A 22331-nucleotide genomic window follows, 5' to 3' on the forward strand; every position below is an offset into this window, starting at 1 on the left:
GAATCTGGGATTTAAATTAGTATTCATAAATGGCCTTGCAGTCTTCTGTAAATATTGGAAATTATCTCTCTAGAAAATGCTTCTTTATGGAGTATAACGGGCTAATGTAATTTTATTCAAATTATATATTTCTACTTTGTAAAACTTTCAACAAGACCTCACCCAACTGTATATTATATATTCATTTATTGTACCTGGTATTAATGGGACATATATATTTACGTATAATTTTTACAGTAGTCCCCTAACAACACTTAAAATAACTTTAATAGCTCATTAAAATTACTTTGAGAGGGTCTTCCCTGGTGGCGCAGTGGTTGAGAGTCCGCCTGCCGATGCAGGGGACACGGGTTCACGCCCCAGTCCAGGAGGATCCCATGTGCCGAGGAGTGGCTGGGCCCGTGAGCCATGGCCGCTGAGCCTGCACGTCCGGAGCCTGTGCTCCGCAACGGGAGAGGCCACAGCGGTGAGAGGCCCGCGTACTGCAAAAAAAAAAAAAAAAAATTACTTTGAGAAATTAGCCCTTTCCAATTATAGTATTATTGTACTATTTATTAGCGTGAATTTGCAGAAACTGTGATTTCCATGAATTCTTTCCTGAGTTTTTATTATCATTGTGTTTTTCTCTGTCAGCCAAGTGATTTCCCTCACCTACCCTTTATTAAGTGTTTTTTTTTCTTTTGTTATATCATCCTCCCTAAAGAAGACAGAGGTGGAGATAGTATGTTTAGAAAAGATCATCCACATTCAGACAGAACACTTATATTAGCATTTCGGTTTTAATGATTTTATTTTCTGGTAGCCAGTTTAAGTAGCATACGTAGTAATTAGCAAGATAAAAGTAATAATGGTTAACTAGTTCTTCTCAGAAGCTCTGTGTGAGCCCTGCATTTATAAAATTCTGAAATTTTTACTTCTGATCTTTCCTTTGTAGATTTCATCTCAGTGTAAAGCATATAAAATCATTGTAATGCCTGGAAGAGTCTGAATTATTGTGTATTTATATAATTTTTAAGACTCTTAGGTTGTTAATAAATAGGGGGATGTCCTTTGCAGAAGGGAAATCACTTTGAATCCAATGTTGGATGGATTAATATATTCCATCACTAATTTTGCATTAGGTGGATTAAAGTTTATGTAAGTTTAATACATTCAGTTGGTTTAATGTAATTGGAAACATATTAGCTAAGCGTAAAGTTTACATTTATTTGGGGAATGATCAGTGAAGCTTTAATGTTAATGTTTTAAGATGGTTAAACTCAATATTCACCTCTTTTTTTGTTTTATTATTGTAGCACCTTAAATTCAAGGAAACAAATCTTGTAATGCTGCAGCAATTTAATGCACTAGCAGAACTCCGTCGAGTTGACCAGCTGACAGTTGATCCTCAAGGAAATCCAGTTGTCAATTTTACACTCTGGAAATATTATGTTCTGTTTAGACTGAGCCATTTTAATATGCAGAAAATAAATGGAACAGAGGTAAGCTAAACACGAAATCAACTGTAGAATTAAAATATTCATTTTTAGGGGCTTCCCTGGTGGCGCAGTGGTTGAGAGTCCGCCTGCCGATGCAGGGGACACGGGTTCGTGCCCCAGTCCGGGAGGATCCCACATGCCGCGGAGCGGCTGGGCCCGTGAGCCATGGCCGCTGGGCCTGCGTGTCCAGAGCCTGTGCCCCGCAATGGGAGAGGCCACAACAGTGAGAGGCCTGCGTACTGCAAAAAAAAAAAAAAAAAAAAAAAAATTCCTTTTTAGGGGAAGTAGTCATAAAAATGGCCAGGCATTTATGTATAAAACCATGATAGAACTTTTGAGAAATAATGTTTTTCTAAAAAAAAAACTTGACATTTAAAATGTTGAAAAGCTAAAACTATTTATCTAAAAACTTCTAAGGTACTAGACAGTTTTGAAAATAAAATAGTAATCAGATCATGGTGAATAGTAAATACTTTTTTGATAGTTTGTAAGTATTCAGAGAAGTAAAGTGTTGGTAGGATAATAGTTTAAAATAAAAAAAACCCACTTCTGTAAGTAATGTGATCTTTGTATTTTTCAGAGTGCTTTACAGACTGTCTGACATGCAGAATGGTATGGGGAAGTGATACTAAATGTGAATTAATAAGGATTGTGGTAGGGGAAGGGAAGAATAACATGGAAAAAAAAGAATGTACATAGGGAAAGAAGAGTGATTTTAAAAAGAAGAGATGAGAAGGAGAAATAAGCAAGGAGGAAAGATAAAAGAAGATAAAGATGAGTGAAAAAGGAAGTAAAACAACCATAAGTCCATAAACGTCTGGACTGCTTTGTTAATAGTTTGTAGTAGATGCTTTTGGAATATCTGCATTGTGCCTGGAATCTGAATAACTGGAAAATTATTAGTAAAGAGTTATTTTTCAGATTGATTCTGCTAAGCTTGTCTCAGGGTTAATCCCCCAGCTATCCAAAGATCATGTTGTCTTTAAATATTACTTTGGAAGAAAAGAGAGAAACTATGCTTCTTCCTCTACTGTGGAATTCCAGAACTGAAATTAAATAATCCTCTAAAGGAAAAAATCTCTAATATGCTGTTAGTATTATTGTGATTATCTCTTAAAATTCAGACCTCCTTATTGTAAGATGAACTATAATCAACTTTGTTAGCACGGTGGTAATAGCAACTGTATTTCCCTGCAGCTGATACACTGTAAGTAACTCTAGCCTAAAATTCCAAAACTACAGCATACCATTAGGAGACTGGAGGTCTCTGGGTCATTGTACAAAAGCCATGTGAAATTTGTATCAACCATGGTAGGCCCATGACCACAATATCAGCCATCTGTTGAAGATGTAGGGCAAACCTGGGACCTTCAGATGACTATTAATTTCTCCAGCTAGTTCTCAAGAGATTTGTTTCAGCTTTATGTACCCTCTTGGTACTTCCCCAGGGAGGCTGCAGGTCACTGGTCAGATCTAATAATTAATTCCAAAAGTTTCCAAAGCTAGCCTACACTGGAAGTAGAATAGTTATTTTTGCTATGGGTGAGTAATTCTCCCTCATTAATGGCCAAATCGTTATCTCAATTAACCCTAAATAGTGTATTTACCCAAATATGGATCACTACTGGAGATGTAATAATTATTATAAAACCTTGAGATAGGAAGTAATAGTATAATATAATTGTATAAAATAGAGAAGAATGAGAAAGAACCAATGTAATTTATTTTGATTTAAAGTTCCGAAAATGTCAATGCCAGGGATATTTGACCCTTTAATAAAAGACCTAAAATAAAACTGCTTATCTCATCGTTGACAATATATAATAACGTTATACTGTATTTCTACTTCTCTTTGTATAAGAGAGAATGATATTGCTTGAGGAGACTTAAATTGAATTATGAGCATCAAGAGGAAAAGATGGAGTAGTGCCCAGCACTGGCCACTAGGTGACTATATTAGACCAAACAACTTAGTTGTGAGCTGAAGGACGGATTTCAGGGAGTAGCAGCCTCATTAACTATGAAAGTCTAGGGAAGGGAAGGGAAAGGGTCACTCTGCACTGATTCATGTGTATAAGATGCTTGTGAATTATGGATTTAGTTTCGAGAAATTCCTGTGTAGTGTATTATAGCTAGTGTAAAGAATAAAGTTTTTAAAAATGCAAAATTTAACTATACCAGGGTTTCTCAACCTCAAATGCTCTGTTGAGATTTTGGATCAGATAATTCTTTACAGTGGGAACTGTCCTGTGCATTGTAGGACATTTAACGGCATCCCTGGCTTCCACCCACTAGATGCTAGTAACACCCCTCCACCAGGTGCGATAAACCAAAATCATCTCCAGACATTGCCAAATGTTCCCTAGGGGCCAAAATGGCCCCTGATTGGGAACCACTGCATTATATTGAGAATCTAATAGTATTTAAAATGCAAGCAACCTAACTTTATATTAAAAAATATGCCCAGATATTAATACAAGTCCTGCTTTTAGTAGTTTCTTGGTTAACATAGGAAGGAGCCCTCATGGGAGATATATCTGTGACAGATTATTCCTTGTGGGGAGAAAGGCGGACAAAATTTCAGAACGAATAGGAGTGCCTTTCCTAATCCAATGTTCATTCCTTCAGAAAGGGACAAAATTATCCTTTTAGGAACAAGGTATGAACAACACCTTGTCTTACCTTTGACACATTATTAAAGTCAGTCTATTCCATTGACCCTTGAGGTTTTTCTCCCTAAATCATTCTACTCAAAGAAGCTATAGGATTTTTTAAAAAATTCATTAAGAATTTAAGGTGTCTCAAGTATTATCCTTAGGAACCATGACTTCTAAATCAGAGCTAACTCCTCACTTCCCAGCCATCATCCATCACCATGGGCCACATTTGTATCAATACATCTTCATTTTAATCAAGTGCAAGGAAGAAAGAAATATCGATGAGAACTCACTCTCCTCTTACAGCCCAGGAGAATGTATTTTTCTGGACTAAAAGAAAATATTTAATCTGGAAATTTCTATGGAATTATGTTAGTTATATCAAGCTAAGAGGCAATGTCATTTTTGACCCTTCTCCTTCATATCTCTTCAGGTAACGCAAAATGATATGATAATGGCTGAAAGGCTCTTTGGAATCCTAGCACATGTAGCATCTTCTGAATTACCCCAGTACCATCTGATTTCAATTCTGGGTGATGCCAGGTAACCTTTAATTTCTATAGTTTTTATAGAAGTACTGTTGCACTAGAAAAAGAAATATATTCCACACACCTCTTAATTGTGCTATTTATTCATCCCACAAACATCCTAAATTTGTTTTGTGTCTGGCCCTCTCCAAAGTGTTGGAGGTATAAAGATGAATAAGGCAAAGTTCTTGCTCTTGTGTGGCTTATAAGCTAATAAATTAACTTACTAGCTTATAAGCTAATAAGTTAAAGACATTTCAGATGCTATAAGAGAGGGCTGTAGGAGCATAGGAGACACTACACTTTGGAAAAACATTGGTGAAGGCTTCACAAAGGAGGTAACATTTTTCTAGTTCTTCAGGAATACACAGGAGTTTTTTCAGGTACAGGGTATGAGGGAAAGAGATCTGCAAAGGCACAAGGAATTGTAAATAGTTTAATATAATTGGAGCATAGTATGATTGCAAATTGTGATAGGAGATGAAAGTAGAAAGACTGATTGTGATCTGATTTTGAAGAGCCCAGAAATCCATGAAAAACAAAACTGAATACTGTGCTTTGTAATTAATTAAGCACAACAATCTGTGATTAGATTCATGTTCTAGAAAGGCTGCCATTTAAGAGGACAGAGATGGAAGGAATGGAGACCAATCAAGAGGCTAGTCTGTAGTCCAGGAGAGAGATTATAAGGGTCTGAACTAAGACAGAATTGAGAAGAGGATAATTTGAAAAATACTTCAAAGGCGTGTACCTGACAGAAAACACTGACTGACAGGATGTGGCATAGATAGAAGGAGAAAAGTCAAAGATGGTGTGTTAGTCATGATTCAGTTATAGATAATTCACTCTGGCTAGAGTAAGGAGAAAACAGTTGATATATAAGAAATAAATTATCTACAGAATCATTGGAAGGAATAGGGAAGCCGTCTCTAGACTGGGCCTGGAAAGGATCTCAGAATGATGCACAGAACCAGTCCACCAAGGAAACGGCTACCTTTGCTATAGTCTGGGAGCTGGGTGATCAGGGGGCTTGTCCTGACCTCGACCTCCAGGATCATACCACTTTTTACTTTGAGGATCAGGAAGTTCCCCATTCCCCTCCCCAAAACTTGGCTCCAGAGCCATGCTACCCTACTATAATCTATACCAACAAAATGGGTATCCTGTGTGCTTACTTCCCCACTTAGTTCAGTTCTGATTGCATTGGTGTGAGGAGAAAAGGAGCAGAGTTGTCTCTAAGAGATTATAACCAAAGCCAATCTTCAGGTAAATTTGCAGCCTGAGTTTATAATACATGCATAGTTTAAAATAATTTCAAAATTTAAACATTACTATCTCTAGATACCTGGTAAAAACAAATGCACCTTCTGTCTGGAGGAAGTTACTCTCATCCTATCTCAGATAATCCCCATGGATAATTTTTAAGGACAATGACCAACACACAATGAAAAGAATTTTTTTTAAATAGCCAAGCACACAAGGAAATAAGGCACCATGTATAAAAACTAGCAGGAAAAAAATAGAAACAGACCCACAAATACTTTAGATTTGGCATTATGACTTATAGATTACAAAATGACTATGCCTAATATATCAATATTTCATGGTATAAAAAACAAGGTTGAAAATATCTGGAGAAAACAGGAAATTTAAAAAAAGTGATCTATCAGATTTGAAGGGAAACTAAAGGAACTTCTATAAATGAAAAATATAATAAGCATAATTATTAAAGCTTAATTAAGAGGTTTAACAACCAATTAGACACACCTGAAAAGAGAATCGGTAAACTGGGAAATAAACTAGAGAAGATTTTGCAAAATGCAGAACAAAGAAATATGGAAAAATGGTTAAGAAATTTGAAGATGGAGTGACTTAGAAGATTTATATGTTTGGAGTTTCAAAAAGACACAATAGAGAGCATGGGATAGAGATAACAGCAAAGAATTTTTTCAGAATTGATAAAATACACTAATCTACACATTAAATAAACTCATCCATTCCAAATTTGTTAAATTAAAAGAAATCTACACCTAGTCACATCACAGAACACTGACTATAAAGTAAAAATTTTTCAACAACCAGGAAAAGAGAGGTTATCTTCAAAGGAGTGCACATCAACAGTTGACTTCATAACAGCAACAGTGGAAGCCAGAAGACAGGGTAATGAATGTGTTCAATATACTGAAGTAAATTAATTGCCAAGCTAGAATTCCATACAGGCAAAAAAGTCTTTTAAGAATGAAGGTGAAAGGGACTCCCCTGGTGTCACAGTGGTTAAGAATCCGTCTGCCAATGCAAGAGACACGGGTTCAAGCCCTGGTCTGGGAAGATCCCACATGCCGCGGAGCAACTAAGCCCATGCGCCACAACTACTGAGTCTGCTCTCTAGAGCCCACGAACCACAACTACCGAGCCCTCGTGTCACAACTACTGAAGCCTGCGCTCCTAGCGACCGTGCTTCGCAACAAGAGAAGCGCACTGCAACGAAGAGTAGCCCCTGCTCACGGCAAGTAGAGAAAGCCCACGCATGGCAACAAAGACCCAACACAGCCAAAAAAAAACAATTTTTAATAAATAAATTAAAATAAAAACCTTAAAAAAATGAATGAAGGTGAAATAAAGACATTTTAAAACAAAATAATAAAAACAAAACTTAAGAGATTTCCCATCAGTATTCCTGCAGTAAATGATAAAGCCTATAATTAAGGCAGAAAGAAACTGATCCCAGATAGAAATTCTGAGGTGCAGGAAGAGCTAAAGAGCAAGGAAAATATTAAATTTGTGGGATAAAACTAAATGAACATTGACTATATAAAGCAACAATAATAGTATTGTGAGATTTTAAAATGTAGAATTAAAATACACTACAATAGTAGTATATATATTGGGAGGGGTAGATGGAATTATAGTTTTCTAGGTCCTTGTATTATCTAGGATGAAGATACAGTAATTAAGTTTAAATGTTAGTAAGTTAAGAGTGCATGTTGTAATTTCTTTGGTAACCAAAGAATAAAAGAGTATATAGCTTCCAAACTAGTAAGGTCAGGGCAGGGGTGAGAAGTGGGGAGGAGAAAAAAAGGAAAAGAAACATAGAATATTTGGTCAAAAAGAAAGAAAATAAAATGTTAGATTTAACCTAAATACTAGTATATCAGCAATTACACTTGTACCAAGACTCAGTGACTTAAAAACAAGAAACATTTTCCCACTGAGTCTATAGGTTAGCTGGGTGCTTCTTCTGCTCTCAGCTCCGGACCTCATGCATCTGCAGTCACCTGAGGGTTGGATAGGCAGCTCTGCAGAACTTCCCTAAGCTCTCTCACTTTTGGGGAGTCTGAGAAGTTGTAAGCTGGTCTATAAAGACCTTACTTAGGACAACTTGTTTCTGCTCCACATGGTCTTTCATATACCAGAAATCTTCCTGGGCTTGTTTTCACGGCAAAGGCAGGGTTTGAAGAGAGCGCAGAAACATGCAAGGCCCCTTGAAGCCTAGGCTAAGAACTGGTACACCATGATTTCCCACATTCTATTGGTCACAGTCACAGAGCAAGATTTAAGAGGCTCGGAGGTATACTTACCTAACTGTGAAATAATATTGTAAAGGGCATGGATTCAAGGGAGCCATTAATTATGACCGAATCTACCTCAATGATAAAATGCAGATGTACTAATTGTTCTGGTTAAAAGTCAAAGATTGTCAGACTCAATTTAAAAAAAAAGAAGTTCAACTGTATGTTGTTGAAAAGAGACACATCTGAAACATAAGGTTACATAAGGTTTGAAAGTAAAAAAGTGGTAAAAGATAAACAACATCAATACTAACCAAATAAAAACAAAGTAACCATTGAGGACTAAATAAACTAAGGGTAAAAGCAATACTAGAAATAAAGAGGATCATTTCAAGTGATAACAGGTTCAGTTCGCCAGAAATATCAATTTGCTAATTTAATTTGTCTGCAACCTATAAGCTTAGCCTTAAAAACTTATAAACCAAAAATTGACATTACTGCAAGCCCACAGCTGCAGTGGGAAGTTTTAATATACCTCTGATTAATTAATAGAAAAAGGATGTAAAATACTTGAACAACATGATTGACAAACTTGACTTAGCCATTTAGAGAACATTACCCGGAACAACTGCAGAACACAAATTCTTTTCAAGCATTACTATCCAGAAAGCAGATGTCAACAGATTCCAAAGGATTTACATGGACTATGCTCTCCATTCAAAATGCAATTAAACTTTAACTCAGTTACAAATGTTAGCTAGGAAATCCCCATGTATTTGGAAATTAATGCATTTCTAAATAAACTACAAGTTAAAGACAATTTTATAATGTAATTTTGAAACGACCTTGAACTGAAATGTAATAAAAAAATACCACATTTCAAAACTTGTGAGATCAAGTTACCGTGGTGCTAAATGGAAATATTTTAGCCCTGAAATGTGTACATTAGGAAAGAATAAAGACTGAAAATGAATGAGCTAAACATTTACCTAAAGAAGTTAGGAAAACAATAGCAAAATAATCCTGAAGCAAGTTAAAGAAAAGAAATAATGACATTAAAAACATAATTAATGAAAAATTGATTATTTGAAAAGACTAATAAAAGTGATGGATAATTTGTATATTGCTTTTGTAATTAAAAATCAATAAAATAAATGCAGATAAATACCTATATGTTACTTCTTCTTTTTAAGAGTGAGAAAATTATGCTACTGAAATATCCAGTAAAAGGGACTGATTATGTAAATTGATCTACATCACAATTGAATTTTATTCATTCATTAAAATATTAATTTTAATAACATAGAAAATGCTTATTATATACCATTAAGCAAAAACAGTATACAAAACTGGATGTTTAGTATGATTTTTTTTTACATCTTTATTGGAGTATAATTGCTTTACAATTATGATCTTAACTTTTCACAAAAATTTATAGAAAAAGCCTGCAAAGAAATATGTCTAATGTGAACAATGTTAATGATTTACATAGATTTATATGCTATAGACTCATGGGTGATTTTACTCTATTTTTTTGTACTTTTCAAAATGCGTACCCCTTATAATTTCTAAAACAGTTGTGTTATACTCTTAAATTGGGAAAAGGAAGACATTTTAAAAAGATATATTCCTTTTCTGCTCCCAATCTTCAGTTCACAGTTCATAGTAAAGTATTTATATCACTTCCCTGAGAGACACGCTAAGTGGTAGAAACCAGAAAGTGACCTTCATGAAGGATCTGAGTTGCAGTCCTCTGGAATTCTAGGCTTATGGGTCTGCAAGTGATGCTATGAGCACTGTTTCTGTTCTTCATAATCAAACGAAGCTTCCTGTTTCATTATTTACCTCCTAATAAGATCTTACCCTGATATGATAACAGTTAGAGGTTTTCGGATTTTTTGTGTTTTGTTTTTACCTAAACTTAAACCAGTATTCCATTCCATTTCTTTTTTATATATATAAATTTATTTATTTTATTTATTCATTTTTGGCTGCATTGGGTCTTCTTTGCTGCACACGGGCTTTCTCTAGTTGTGGTGAGCGGGGGCTACTCTTCATTGCAGTGCATGTGCTTCTCATTGTGGTGGCTTCTCTTTTTGTGGAGCATGGGCTCTAGGCACATGGGCTTCGGTAGTTGTGGTGCACAGGCTCAGTAGTTGTGGCCCATGGGCTCTAGAGCTCAGGCTCAGTAGTTGTGCACGGGCTTTGTTGCTTCGCAGCATATGGGATCTTCCCAGACCAGACATCGAACCCATGTCCCCTGCATTGGCAGGCGGATTCTTAACCACTGCGGCACCAGGGGAGTCCCTCCATTCCATTTCTAGCTATGGGCAATACTACTGAGCTGCATAATAGAATTATGAACTGTTTGTGTGATTTATAAGATGTGTAACTAACATGTTTTATGGGATATAAAGACTTTGAAAGTTTGGTCTACTACATGTGTAATTAGGGTTGGTCTTCTGTGATTCTTTAAGTTTTTTTTTTTTTTTTTAGAGTTTTTTCACTTTAGAAATGCTTGAGACATGTTTTTGTTGATGATTGGTAGTTGTGAAACAAAAGAATTTGAGTTGTATAGCTTAATTAGTAGAGAGATTGGGGTAGTGAACTGACTTAAAAAAACTCAAACTCATAAAACAGATATTCAAAAAAGCATATGCTACCCTCTAAAGTCAACAAAAACTGGACATTTTTTCACAAATCACATAAGTAACTCTAAATCTCTTTACTGTCTTTCTACAGGAAGAAGCAATTCCGGTATCTTCTAGAAACGAAAGGGAAAAAACCTGGTATTGTCAATGAAGAAAATAATGATAGCAAGAGACTTGTGGGAGAAAGCACAAATCGTGCTACACTAAATTATACCACAAGAGACTTTTATAATGAAAAGCTAGAGGTAAAACTGTCATTATCTTTGGAAGCTATTGTCTGGATAAATCCCAAATGGCTTGAGACTTGGGAGTTGTACATTTCTCTCCTAATCAGTTCGGATAACCTTTTTTTGTCCTGGAATGTTAGCCAGCCTTATATACAGAGCTGGGGACAGTAGGCACCAAGGCATTGGGGAGAAGTAGAACCCATAGTTTCAATATATTTAAGCAGAAAAAAAAAAAAATGTTCAAAAGAAATAGGTACCAAAAATCTAGACCAAAGTAGGTCCAGATCTCTCTGAATTAAGAAAAGTGATATAGGCTTGCTCTGAGTACTTAACTAGCCTGTGCCGGACTGGCAGAGGACACAGCAGAACCTCCGTTTCTGTTCTCTTTGCCTAGGTCCTTGATGTTTTAATTCACTATTTTATTCTCCTACACCATTACCTTCTGTGTTCTTAGTCACATAATTTTAATCTATTCTGTTTCCACTGTAGCTATTTAGACAGAAAAGCTGGAACCAATTCTTTATTCCTTTATGTATTCAGAAGTTTACTGAGGGAATATTGTGTTAGGGTGCTGCAGAACTACACAGAAGAAAACCATGCAGTACCTGCCTTGGTGGAACTCAGAGAAAGCTGAAGAAACAAGTCATCTAAATAACAATAGAAAGTTAAGATTCTACAAGAGATTTTGAGGGGACTAAGTGGTGTGTGTATATATATATATGGTGTGGGTATATATACGTATACACAAAATGGCCAAACATTTTTCAAATGTTTTATAACAGCTGTGAGATTCTTTATTCAAACCATATTGTAGCTGGAAACTCAGTATTTCAAAAGAAAGCAAACCAGCAGAGCTGTTCTTGTTGTAGATGGAGTTCAGAGCTTTATTTGATTGGATCTTCTATTCTTTTCCTTTCCCTCACCTCACCCCCAGTCCTGAAGCATCTTTTCTGGAACCCATAGGGCTCTAAGGATTATAGCTTGAAAAATACTTGAGAACTCAGTGCAACAGTATTTTTATAGCATCCTGAAAAATGTTCAGATTCTGCTTTAAATTTTTCTGGTGAAGAAAGGTTGCTGCTTCCTGAGGTAGCTGCATATCACTGAACAACTCTAACAGTGAAGAAATTCTTACCCATGTTAAGCTGAAATCTGCCTCCTAATAACTTTCAGTTAGTGATCCTAGTAGTATTGCCTTATGTAGAAAAGAGAACAAGTCTTTCTTATGAAAACTCTTCAAATACTTGAAGTCAGTTCCTTGAAGTCCTCTTTATAGTCATACTTTCATTCATTCAAAAATCATTTGTTGAGCACTGATCGCACATAATACTTGGGCTGTAAGAAGTCACTGTGCTTATCCTCATGGATCCCACATTCTAATGGGGGTGATAGACATGTGCAGGGATAAATGTAAATCACTACATCAAGAGAGTAGAAGAGGGATAGCTTATCTTGGTCAAGAGAGGCTTTCTAGAGAAGAAGCTTCCTGAAATCTTAAAGGATAAAATGTAGCTATATGATAAAGGGAAAAGGGCATTTCTAGGAAATAGCACAATATGAATAAAAGACATGGAAGCATAAATTAGATAAGGAGAGGGCCAGGAACTTTAAGCAGTTCACTGTTGTTGAAGCACAAAGACTGAGGTAGATGGTGTTAGAAGATGAGACTGGGAAGGTAGTAAGAGGGGAAAGAGATTGAATTTAATCCCTTGGCAAATAGGAGCTTCCTGATGTTGCGAAGAGGGAAAATGAAAGCCAAGCTGGCAGGATTATGAGTCCTGTCTTCCTGAAAGCAGTCAGTTCTAGGAGTCAAAAATTAATACTGATTTCAATAAAGGACATTTAGAAAAATATCAAAGAGCTGCTTGCAAAACAAGAACAGTTTCATAGAGAAATCTACCAACTCTTTAAGGAACAGACAATTCCAATAATTCTTGAATTGTTCAAGAGTATTAAAAAAGAGGAAAACTTTTTCACTTTTTAAAGTCAGACAGTGTAACATTGAATCCAAACCTTCCAGGACTGCACAGAAAAAGAAAAGCCAGACCAAATACCTAAGAATATTGATGATGCAAAAATCCTTTAAAAATTATATCAAGCAAAATACAGCAGAACATTAAATGAATAATGAAACATTACAGCCAAGTATGGTTTAGTCTAGGAATGTGAGAAATATTTGATATTAGTAAATTATTAATAGATCTAAGGTAAAAATTTGTGATTATTTCTATAGATATTCAAAAGGCATTTCATACAATTCAACATCTGTCCTTAATTTTTTCAACTCATTAAATAGGATAATTAGAAATTGGATAGATAGCTGTAGTAATTAAGGCAGTATAGGAATAGATACATAGACCCATGGACGAAATAGGCAGAACTATCCCACGTATATAGGAAAATTTTATACAGATAGCAGGTATTGCAGACTAGTACAGACAGACTATCTAATAAATGCTACTGAGGAAATGGAATATCAAATCAGAAATAAATACAGACCCCCTACTGCACACCACACAAGAAAAATTAACTCCATATCAAATAACCCAAGTATGAAAAGCAAAACTTTAAAGTTCTCATTTAAAAAACAGATGAAACTATGACCTTGATTGGGTAGGCTATGATTTTCTAAAATCCCAAAGGCACAAACTAGAGGGGAAAAATTTGATAAATTTGGCAGTAGAAGTCATTTTTAGTCAGAACAGGGATAGTTTCAGTGGAGTCATATAAGCAGAGTCCTGATGAAAGTGGTTTGAGCAGTAAACAAGCAAACAAGAAGTAAAGACAGCGAACGCTGACTACTGTTTTGAGAAATATCAAAGGGAAAAGAAAAAACCTGAAGCCACATAACATTATAGAAAGAATACTACACCATTAGGAGACCTGGATTTGAGCCCATGATTCCACCACTTATTTATTGCCTGAAAGACCTTGCCCATGTCCCTTAATCTCTTTCTATCGACTCACAACCTGGCATTCACCACTTCTTAAAAAATATTTAAATCACTGCAACACAAAGTGCTCATTGTCTCTCCTCTGTATATCCTGAGTTGTTAAAGGAATTACTTGAAGTAATTTTCTCACAAATCAGGGTAAGCAGACCCTTTCATTATACATATGACATGTATAATTCTGTTGCTTGGTAGTTGTTCATTCAACCTCCTGACTCATTCTAAAAATGATTTAAGGGGCTTCCCTGGTGGCGCAGTGGTTGAGAATCTGCCTGCTAATGCAGGGGACACGGGTTTGAGCCCTGGTCTGGGAGGATCTCACATGCCACGGAGCAACTAGGCCCGTGAGCCACAACTACTGAGCCTGCGCGTCTGAAGCCTGTGCTCCACAACAAGAGAGGCCGCGACAGTGAGAGGCCCATGCACTGCGATGAAGAGTGGCCCCTGCTTGCCACAACTAGAGAAAGCCCTCACACAGAAACGAAGACCCAACACAGCAAAAATAAATAAATAAATTAACTCCTATCCCCAACATCTTAAAAAAAAAAAAAAAGATTTAAGATGGACGGAGAGCTGAAAGGGACTTTAAAGAATCCAATCATGTTCTTAGACAGGTAAGGAAAACTGGAAACTTAGGTGAACTACTGAGGCTCACATGGTGAGATCCTGACTGAACTGCCTCTAGAACTCAGACCTTCTGATTCCTGACCTTGGCTTCCTTCACAGTATATCATGCTGTTTCCTGAAGTCTTCTTGACCACCCCAGCACAAAGGGCTCTCGCTTCTTTGAACAATGATTGTATTTGCCATCTAAACATCTCATTCAGCACTTATTTACTGTTTCATTTATTTCAGTTAAGCTTTTAACATGTGTAGGCCATTGTTAATCCCTGAATGGTGAGTGATTACATAGAGAAATCTTATATATCATAGGAAAATTTCCAAAATATGCCTCTGTTAGAGGAAGTTAGTGACACTTGGGACTCACTATTAATTTATATTAATTAATCAAGAATCTAAAACATATTTCATTGTTTTATAAATTGTAAAAATTTAGAAAAGGAAGAGAAATAGAAAAAAGAAGCAAAAAATACTCATTGTCTCAATACCCAAAGACAATCTTAATGACACTTCAGTATATTTTTTTATTAATTTTCTATATATTTTTGTAACTTTTAAATGAAAATTTCAAACATACAACAAAGTTGAAAGAATTTTACAGTAAACACCCAATACCCAAACCTAAATTCTACTCTTAGTATTGTACTGTACAGTGTACTTGCTTTGTCACTTATCTATGCATTTACCCATCCTCTATCCATCAACAGTCCACCTTATTTTTAAAATTTATTTTAAAGTAATTGCACACATTACCACACCTCTCCCTAAATAATTCAGCATGCAGATCATTAGAGTTCAGTATTTCATATAGTTTCTTATTTTGAGGTAAAATTTATATACAATGAAATGTAAATCTTAGGAGTACAGTTGCTAAGTTTTGACAAATACATACACTTATGTAACCCAACCTCTATCAAAATTTCATTTTGTATTTTTCTTTTTCCACTTAACATTATAATGTAAGCATTTTCCTTGTGATTACAAATCTCTGTAGTGTGATTTTAATGGCAACATTTGTTGATATTTTAAATTTAACTATTTAAAATTATTTTGGTGTTTTGATTTGAGTTGGAGGTTTCAGTATATCCTTTTCCAAGTAGTTAAACCTATTGACTCATTGACATTTATTATTTCTTTCTTCCTCCATTTATGTGAATGGCTTCTTCTATAATTCTGATTATCTGATCTATTCCATTGATTTTTTTCCATATATATTATGGCACTTTCCATCATCATGCCTAGATACTCAAAGTATCAACAGCCGAAATAAATGTTGAATTTTTGCATTAATCAAAATGGCTTTGTTTCAGCCTCTAGGATGATATCGAGGCCCAGTGCCCCAGTAGCCTCGGGCCCAAAACTTCCTCTGTTGTGTTTTGAACCCAGGTTTTTCATTTGCAGACTGCCAGACCCAGAAGTTGAGTGGGAACACTGTCTCTTCTGAAGGCCAAGTTCTGGGTCCCAGGCTTATATATATGTCCTCTTCCTCCTCCTTGTACAGTTTTCCCCAACTTTGTCCAAATGGTCTTGGCCACATAAGTCAGTGTAATGCATCACTACATGCTTTCCTAAAATACAGAGTGAATTCAGAGTATGGATATTTTAAATATGTATATGGATATTAACTGACCTCATACTAATTAAGAGTGTCAGCCTCAGTGCCCTGATATATTTACTACTAGAAGTCATGAATCTATGCATTCAGTTAATTTGTGCGAAGTAAACTACTTTCACTGAGAAAGGAGAAAGTCTATCAATGAAGAAATAGTTGTTACGATCCAGTGATTCCAATAAAGAAACACTTTTCTTAACTGTAGTTTAAAAGCTTTATTTCCCCCCACAATTAGCAAATGGGTTTCATATTAGTTCACCTGGAAGTTTTCTTCCTACAGCTGCCAGGAAATACATTTTTAACAGAGCTGTCCCACGGAGGTGGGAGTGGACTGGAGAGAAGTGAGCTCCCAGTTGCTGTCTTTACTCAAGCAGAGCTCTGTGTCCAGAGTGTCTAGGAAAGTCTTCCTGCTATGAGGGGTGGGGGTCAGAATAGATTATTTCAAGTTTCTCTGGTTCAGGTAATTGTTGCTTTGGTTTTGGGATTAATTATGATTGACTGTAAAATGTTCTTTTTTTTAACAGGAGATAAAGGAAAAAAAGAAATTCTGCAAGATGTACATCGAGGATCTTGTGAAGGAAGCCACAGAAATCAACATGAAAAATGAGGCTTTGCAGAAGCTTTGGCCACAGATGTTCATTGAGCTTGTTAGGGACGCAGTCATGGAGATCCGCAATAAAAATTCCTATATGAAGCTTTGCCTACAGCAGATAACTGACCAAAAATAGAAATGGCTTTTAGTTACAGTTGATTTTTGCAGTTTTATGTTTTTGAAGGTTGAAAATATGCAGGTTAAACATGTTAAAACAGCAACAACGCTATCCTACAAATTAGAAAGACTAGCGTCAAAGCATTATTGCCTACTGTTCTTGTAGTTAAAGGTTAGGAAGAAAAGAAGGAAAGAGAGGGAAAGGGAGGAGTCATTTCCTGTGTATGTTGACCAAGCAATCTTTGGGAACTAAGCAGTCTTTAGAGATAGCCTGGGCCTTGAATGGGCCCCGCATCTTCAGCTCTTGCTTTTGACTGGTGCCCCTGCTATAGCCCAAAGCACGTAGTGTTTGCTCATGGTTCAGCATGAGTTGCTTCTATCTACTTTCAGCTGATAATTTTTAGTTACTTGCCTCTTTATTTTATGTCATTATTTCAAAGCCAAAAATATGTTCTTTTTTATGAGTGAAGAATAAACTTATTAATAAATTAGTTTAAAAGAAAATGTGTTTGCCTCCTTAATCCGGTCAGAATTGTCATATTTATTATATGTTTCTCTTTAGCTGAGTGGGAGCCCTTCTCTTCACTTATATAGGAAGAGGCCTCATTATTCTAAGAATGCATCCTCAGGACACCAAAGGGGGTCCTGGGGGGTCACTATAGGCAGAAGATATGAAAATGAGTCAAAACTGGAGCAGGAAGAAAATGCTTTTTCTTAGGAGATCCTGAGTGTATGTAAGATGTGGTGACTAATCATTAAGTCTGCTTCTCTGAATGGTGTTTCTTTCTGTTGTTAGCTATTCTAAGGCTCTTTTTTTAGGTAGGCATGTATACCTGTAGCTCAAAATTATTAGGGATTTATGAGTGAAAGTTTCTAATTTTTCTAATTCCAGTTGAAGGTCAAACAGGTAAATAAGATGTAAGCCAGGTGTTGTCATACTTCCTGCTGGTGAGGAGGGTGTTTGGAGCCCATTACCATAGCCAGAAGTGATACAACTTTAGAAACACAATCTTACAGGCCAATAACTAGGAATTCTCCTATTTGGTCACATTTTACCAGGCAACCCTATCACAGCAGGACCACCAGGATGTGGGAAAACGAGAACAGAAGTTACGGGACAACAAAGTCCTACGGAAATGCTCGGAAGGAAGTGAGGTAAGTTGCCTTTGCAGTTCTAAGAAAGGCCTACATCCTTAAGAGCTCGTGGTCACCCTCCCCCAAGAAGGAGTGCTGAAGTTTAGGAGGTTAGCATGATGTTTCAGAACGTAGCCTTTTAAGTCTCACGGTCCTGGGTTTGCATCTCAGCACTTCAGCTCCCAGTTTAGTGACTCATCTGCACCTCAATTTCCTCATAATAGTACCTACCTCATAAGATTGTCCTGAGGATCAAATGAGATAATGCATTTAAAGCATTTATCATAATGCCTGGCGCAAAGCGACCACCCAGTAAAAGAAGCTGTTCTTCTTCTAGAAACAGTTCGAACCACAGAGTTGGTGCCCCAGGACAGGAAGAACCCAGTGTCTGCTGATAATCCTCTGTCTCTAAATTGAAACTTATGGACCATCTCTCATCTGTCTGGTAAAGGGTGATCTCTCCCGGGGTCTCTGTCTTATTTGGTAGAGAAATGAGACCTACCTTGAGGGTGATGTTGAGATGAGAAATAAGAATATCTTGTTCGTGGGCTTCTAGGAAATAGGAGAGGCAAGAACATGTGACTCCTCAGGCATGTGGGGAATGGTTGCTCGCTCAAGGCCAGGCAGGTGAATGCCTGGCTGTTTCAGAAATGACCTGTCTAGCTTCCTGAATGCTGCCTCTCCTCCCCTAACCCTCCCACCCCTGATGCTAAAGAGACTTGACCCTCACATTCACATGAATTCTTGGCCCTCCGCAATCCTCCTGGGTATTTAAGGAACCGAAGGTCAGCGCACGCTGACTTGGCAGAAAGCCTACACGCACTGCTGCCTCTGCCCAGACCACCTGCTTCTGGCCTTCTTGTTCCTGAAACCAAACCTCCTTAATGCCCAAGCTTTAGTCACTTGGTCTCTCATCCCTTTGTACCTGAGCCCCCTCTTGACTACCCCCACTGCCTCATACCGATTGATTTACTACTTGAATCCTTATTTTGCCTGGTCCCAAACTCCCACTGGCTGTGTCCTCCCATATAATTCTTATCCCTTGCAGCTAAGCTTCTTCCCAACCCATGCTTGCTGGAGTTGCTGGGTGAGAATTACGCCCAGATGAAAGGACAAGGGGACCTGGGTCTACTGTGGCTGGAATCAACTGAGGGCCCTATGTTGCTACTGGTGATCCCTGGAACAAGTTGTCATCTCTACTTGGTACTTTCCAGGATCTTTGGGAAGGGGGACGAGATGCACAGCCCACAGTCTGAGACTCTCAAGGCTAGTATGTTCTGAAGGATTGCTTTTTTCCAAAAGGGATCTCGAGCAGAAACAGAATATCGCCTCAAAAGCAGAAATGTCCAGTCTGTGCCATCTGGCGAGATACTGTCCGCCATGTTCTGGTTCAGCAGTTAGGTTGTTACGTGTGCTGTTACATCTGGGGATGGCTGCTAAGTGTGCTGTTGGAGCTGAGGCTAGCTAACTGTGCTACTGTCTGAGGATGGTGCTGGTATCAGCTCCCCACTTCCAGAACTTCACTCCGCTAAAGGCCTGGCACGTGAGACAGTAAAACCTTACCCTGCTCCTGATCTACCCCTGACGAGGGCAGGGACTACAGTGGATTCATATTCTCCTCCACTGACTAATAATAATCATAACAACAACTAAGATTTATTGGGTGGCGTCTTGCATTATTCTAAGGGCTTTATATGCATTGTCTCATTTAATCTCCCCACACTGTGACATACATGTGCTATTACCCCTATTTGAACATTAGAAAACTGAGGCCGAGAAGTTAAAAACCTCACCCAAGGGTATTTCAGCCACTATATAGTAGGTAGGACCTGCATTCATAACCACTGTTAGTCTTAAGCATCTGGCATCTGAGTAAAATAAGTGAAAGAATGAAAAGAAAGGAAGGAAAGGAAAGGAAGAGGAAGGAAAGGAGAGAAGAACAAAAGAAGTGAAAAGAAGAACCTGGCTAGTTAGCAAGGCAAAAATGCAAAATAGAATACAGAGATACTGCTCAGGAGAGTATTAAGTTAAATCTTGAAGAACAAAGGTTAGTTTTCCTAACCTGCTTTTATGGGTCAGCTGGAGATGGAATGGTTACTGTTGCCAAGAAGTTCCGAGCCAAGTTTGAAACTTGATCGCGGTGACTGTGGTTAACCAGTATTGGTGGAATATTTGTTATCTTTGATCCTGATTTTCTACTTAGGTTTATGTTTTCCTGGCTCATCGTATGTCTCTTTTGTTACAAGCTACCTCAAATCCTTTCTGGAAAGAGGATAAGGATAAATAAATGAGCTAAAGTATACCCCAACTCCAAAGAATAAACTACTCCTATATTTTTGGGCAATGAAATACTTTACGGTTTCTCTTCAGGAGACAATGAAACTATTAATTCCTTACACCAGTCTCTCTAAGCTTGAGTTATCAGAGAGTTGACTTCTTTCTTCTCTTTGTTTATCTTGAAATATATCAACATGCAGAAGTGCAGGTAGTATAGTATGTCAAATAAATACCCTGTATCCACCACCAAGCATAACAGATATTAATATTTTTCCACATTTGCTTCAGATTTTAAAAATAAAACATCACAAGTAGAAATGGAGCCTCTGTGTACCTCTCTCCCTAGAGGTACCACTATCCTGAATTTGATGCTTATCATTCATTCACATTTTCATACGATTCCTATTTATGCATACATGCATAGGGAGTTCATTGAATTGACTTATATTTTCATATTTTATACAAATAGTATCATGCAGTATGTATTTTTTGCATATTTTTTTTCCATTCAGTATTCTGTTTCTGAGCAGCTTTACCCAGAAACATAACTGATGGGAGTAATTCTACTTTCTTTTTTACTGCTGTTTGATATTTGGCTGTATGACCAATGCATGATTTATATATCCATTTTCTTGTTGGGGGGCATTGAGTGATTTCTGGTTTATAACTATTACACACAATGCTGCTTTGAATATATGTGCTCACATGTCTTGAGTTTTGGGGGTACACAATTGGCAGTGGAGTTTCTGGGTCATATGCACACATTCAACTGCATTAAATATTGTCAAATTGCTTTCTGAAGTCATTATCAGTTTACACTCCCACAAGCAGAGAATACAGTTCAGTTGTTTCACATACTCAATGACAATTAGATTTTTTTTTTAAGTCTTTATTGAATTTGTTACAGTATTGCTTCTATTTTATGTTTTGAGTTTTTTTTTTTTTTTTGGTTGCGAGGCATGTAGAATTTTAGCTCCCCGATCAGGGATCGAACCCGCACCCCCTGCATTGGATGGTGAAGTCTTAACCACTGGACCACCAGGGAAGTCCCGACAATTAGATTTTAATTTTTGCAATCTGATGTGTTAACGTGAAGTATGTGTGTGTACTTGATGGTGGCTTTTGTGCCGAGAAGAGATTGTTCAAGACCTTTTGTTTTTTTTAAATACTTTTATTGGAGTATAATTGCTTTACAATGGTGTGTTAGTTTCTGCTGTATCACAAAGTGAATCAGCTATACGGATATATATATATCCCCATATCCCCTCCTTCTTGCGTCTCCCTCCAGTTCTCCCTATCCCACCCCTCTGGGTGGTCACAAAGCACCGAGCTGATCTCGCTGTGCTATGCGGCTGCTTCCCACTAGCTATCTATTTTACGTTTGGTAGTGTATATATGTCCATGCCACTCTCTCACTTCGTGCCAGCTTACCCTTCCCCCTCCCCGTGTCCTCAAGTCCATTCTCTACATCTGCATCTTTATTCCTGTCCTGCCCCTGGGTTCTTCAGAACCACTTTTTTTTTTTTTTTTTAGATTCTATATATATGTGTTAGCATATGGTATTTGTTTTTCTCTTTCTGACTTACTTCACTCTGTATGACAGACTCTAGGTCCATCCACCTCACTACAAATAACTCAATTTCGTTTCTTTTTATGGCTGAGTAATATTCCATTGTATATATGTGCCACATCTTCTTTATCCATTCATCTGTCGATGGACACTTAGGTTGCTTCCATGCAAGACCTTTTTTTGAAGGTGAAATTTATATACAGTGAAATGCACTTAAGTGTAAAATCTGATTAATTTTGAAAATATCATCAACATCCAATTAAGATATAAAACATTTCAATCACTTGAGAAAAGTTCTTCTAGTCTATCCTTGCCCTCCCCTATGAGCAACTATTTTTCTAATTTCGTTCACCATTGATTGATTTTGTCTCTTCTAGAACTTCCTGTAAATGGAACAATACAGTATGT

The 22331-nt window shown here is 37.1% G+C and overlaps 1 protein-coding gene across 8 annotated transcripts in view; it reads left to right on the forward strand.

Moving 5' to 3' along the window:
• LRRC49 (leucine rich repeat containing 49) overlaps window positions 1-17442 on the forward strand; it is a 128990-nt gene extending 111548 nt beyond the window's left edge. For 5 of the 8 annotated variants that reach the window (XM_067752099.1, XM_067752111.1, XM_067752112.1 and 2 more), the window contains 4 exons: window positions 1296-1481; window positions 4569-4678; window positions 10914-11067; window positions 16758-17441. In XM_067752099.1, coding sequence (XP_067608200.1) covers window positions 1296-1481; window positions 4569-4678; window positions 10914-11067; window positions 16758-16961 — 654 coding nt within the window. In that variant the 3' untranslated portion in view covers window positions 16962-17441. Of the gene's footprint in view, window positions 1-1295; window positions 1482-4568; window positions 4679-10913; window positions 11068-16757 lie in introns of all 8 variants that reach the window. The other 3 variants (XM_067752104.1, XM_067752138.1, XM_067752148.1) reach the window with 3 other exon arrangements.
• The last annotated feature ends 4889 nt before the right edge of the window (window positions 17443-22331 follow it).

This window comes from Pseudorca crassidens, chromosome 1, assembly GCF_039906515.1.
Source record: "Pseudorca crassidens isolate mPseCra1 chromosome 1, mPseCra1.hap1, whole genome shotgun sequence".
NCBI lineage: Eukaryota > Metazoa > Chordata > Mammalia > Artiodactyla > Delphinidae > Pseudorca > Pseudorca crassidens.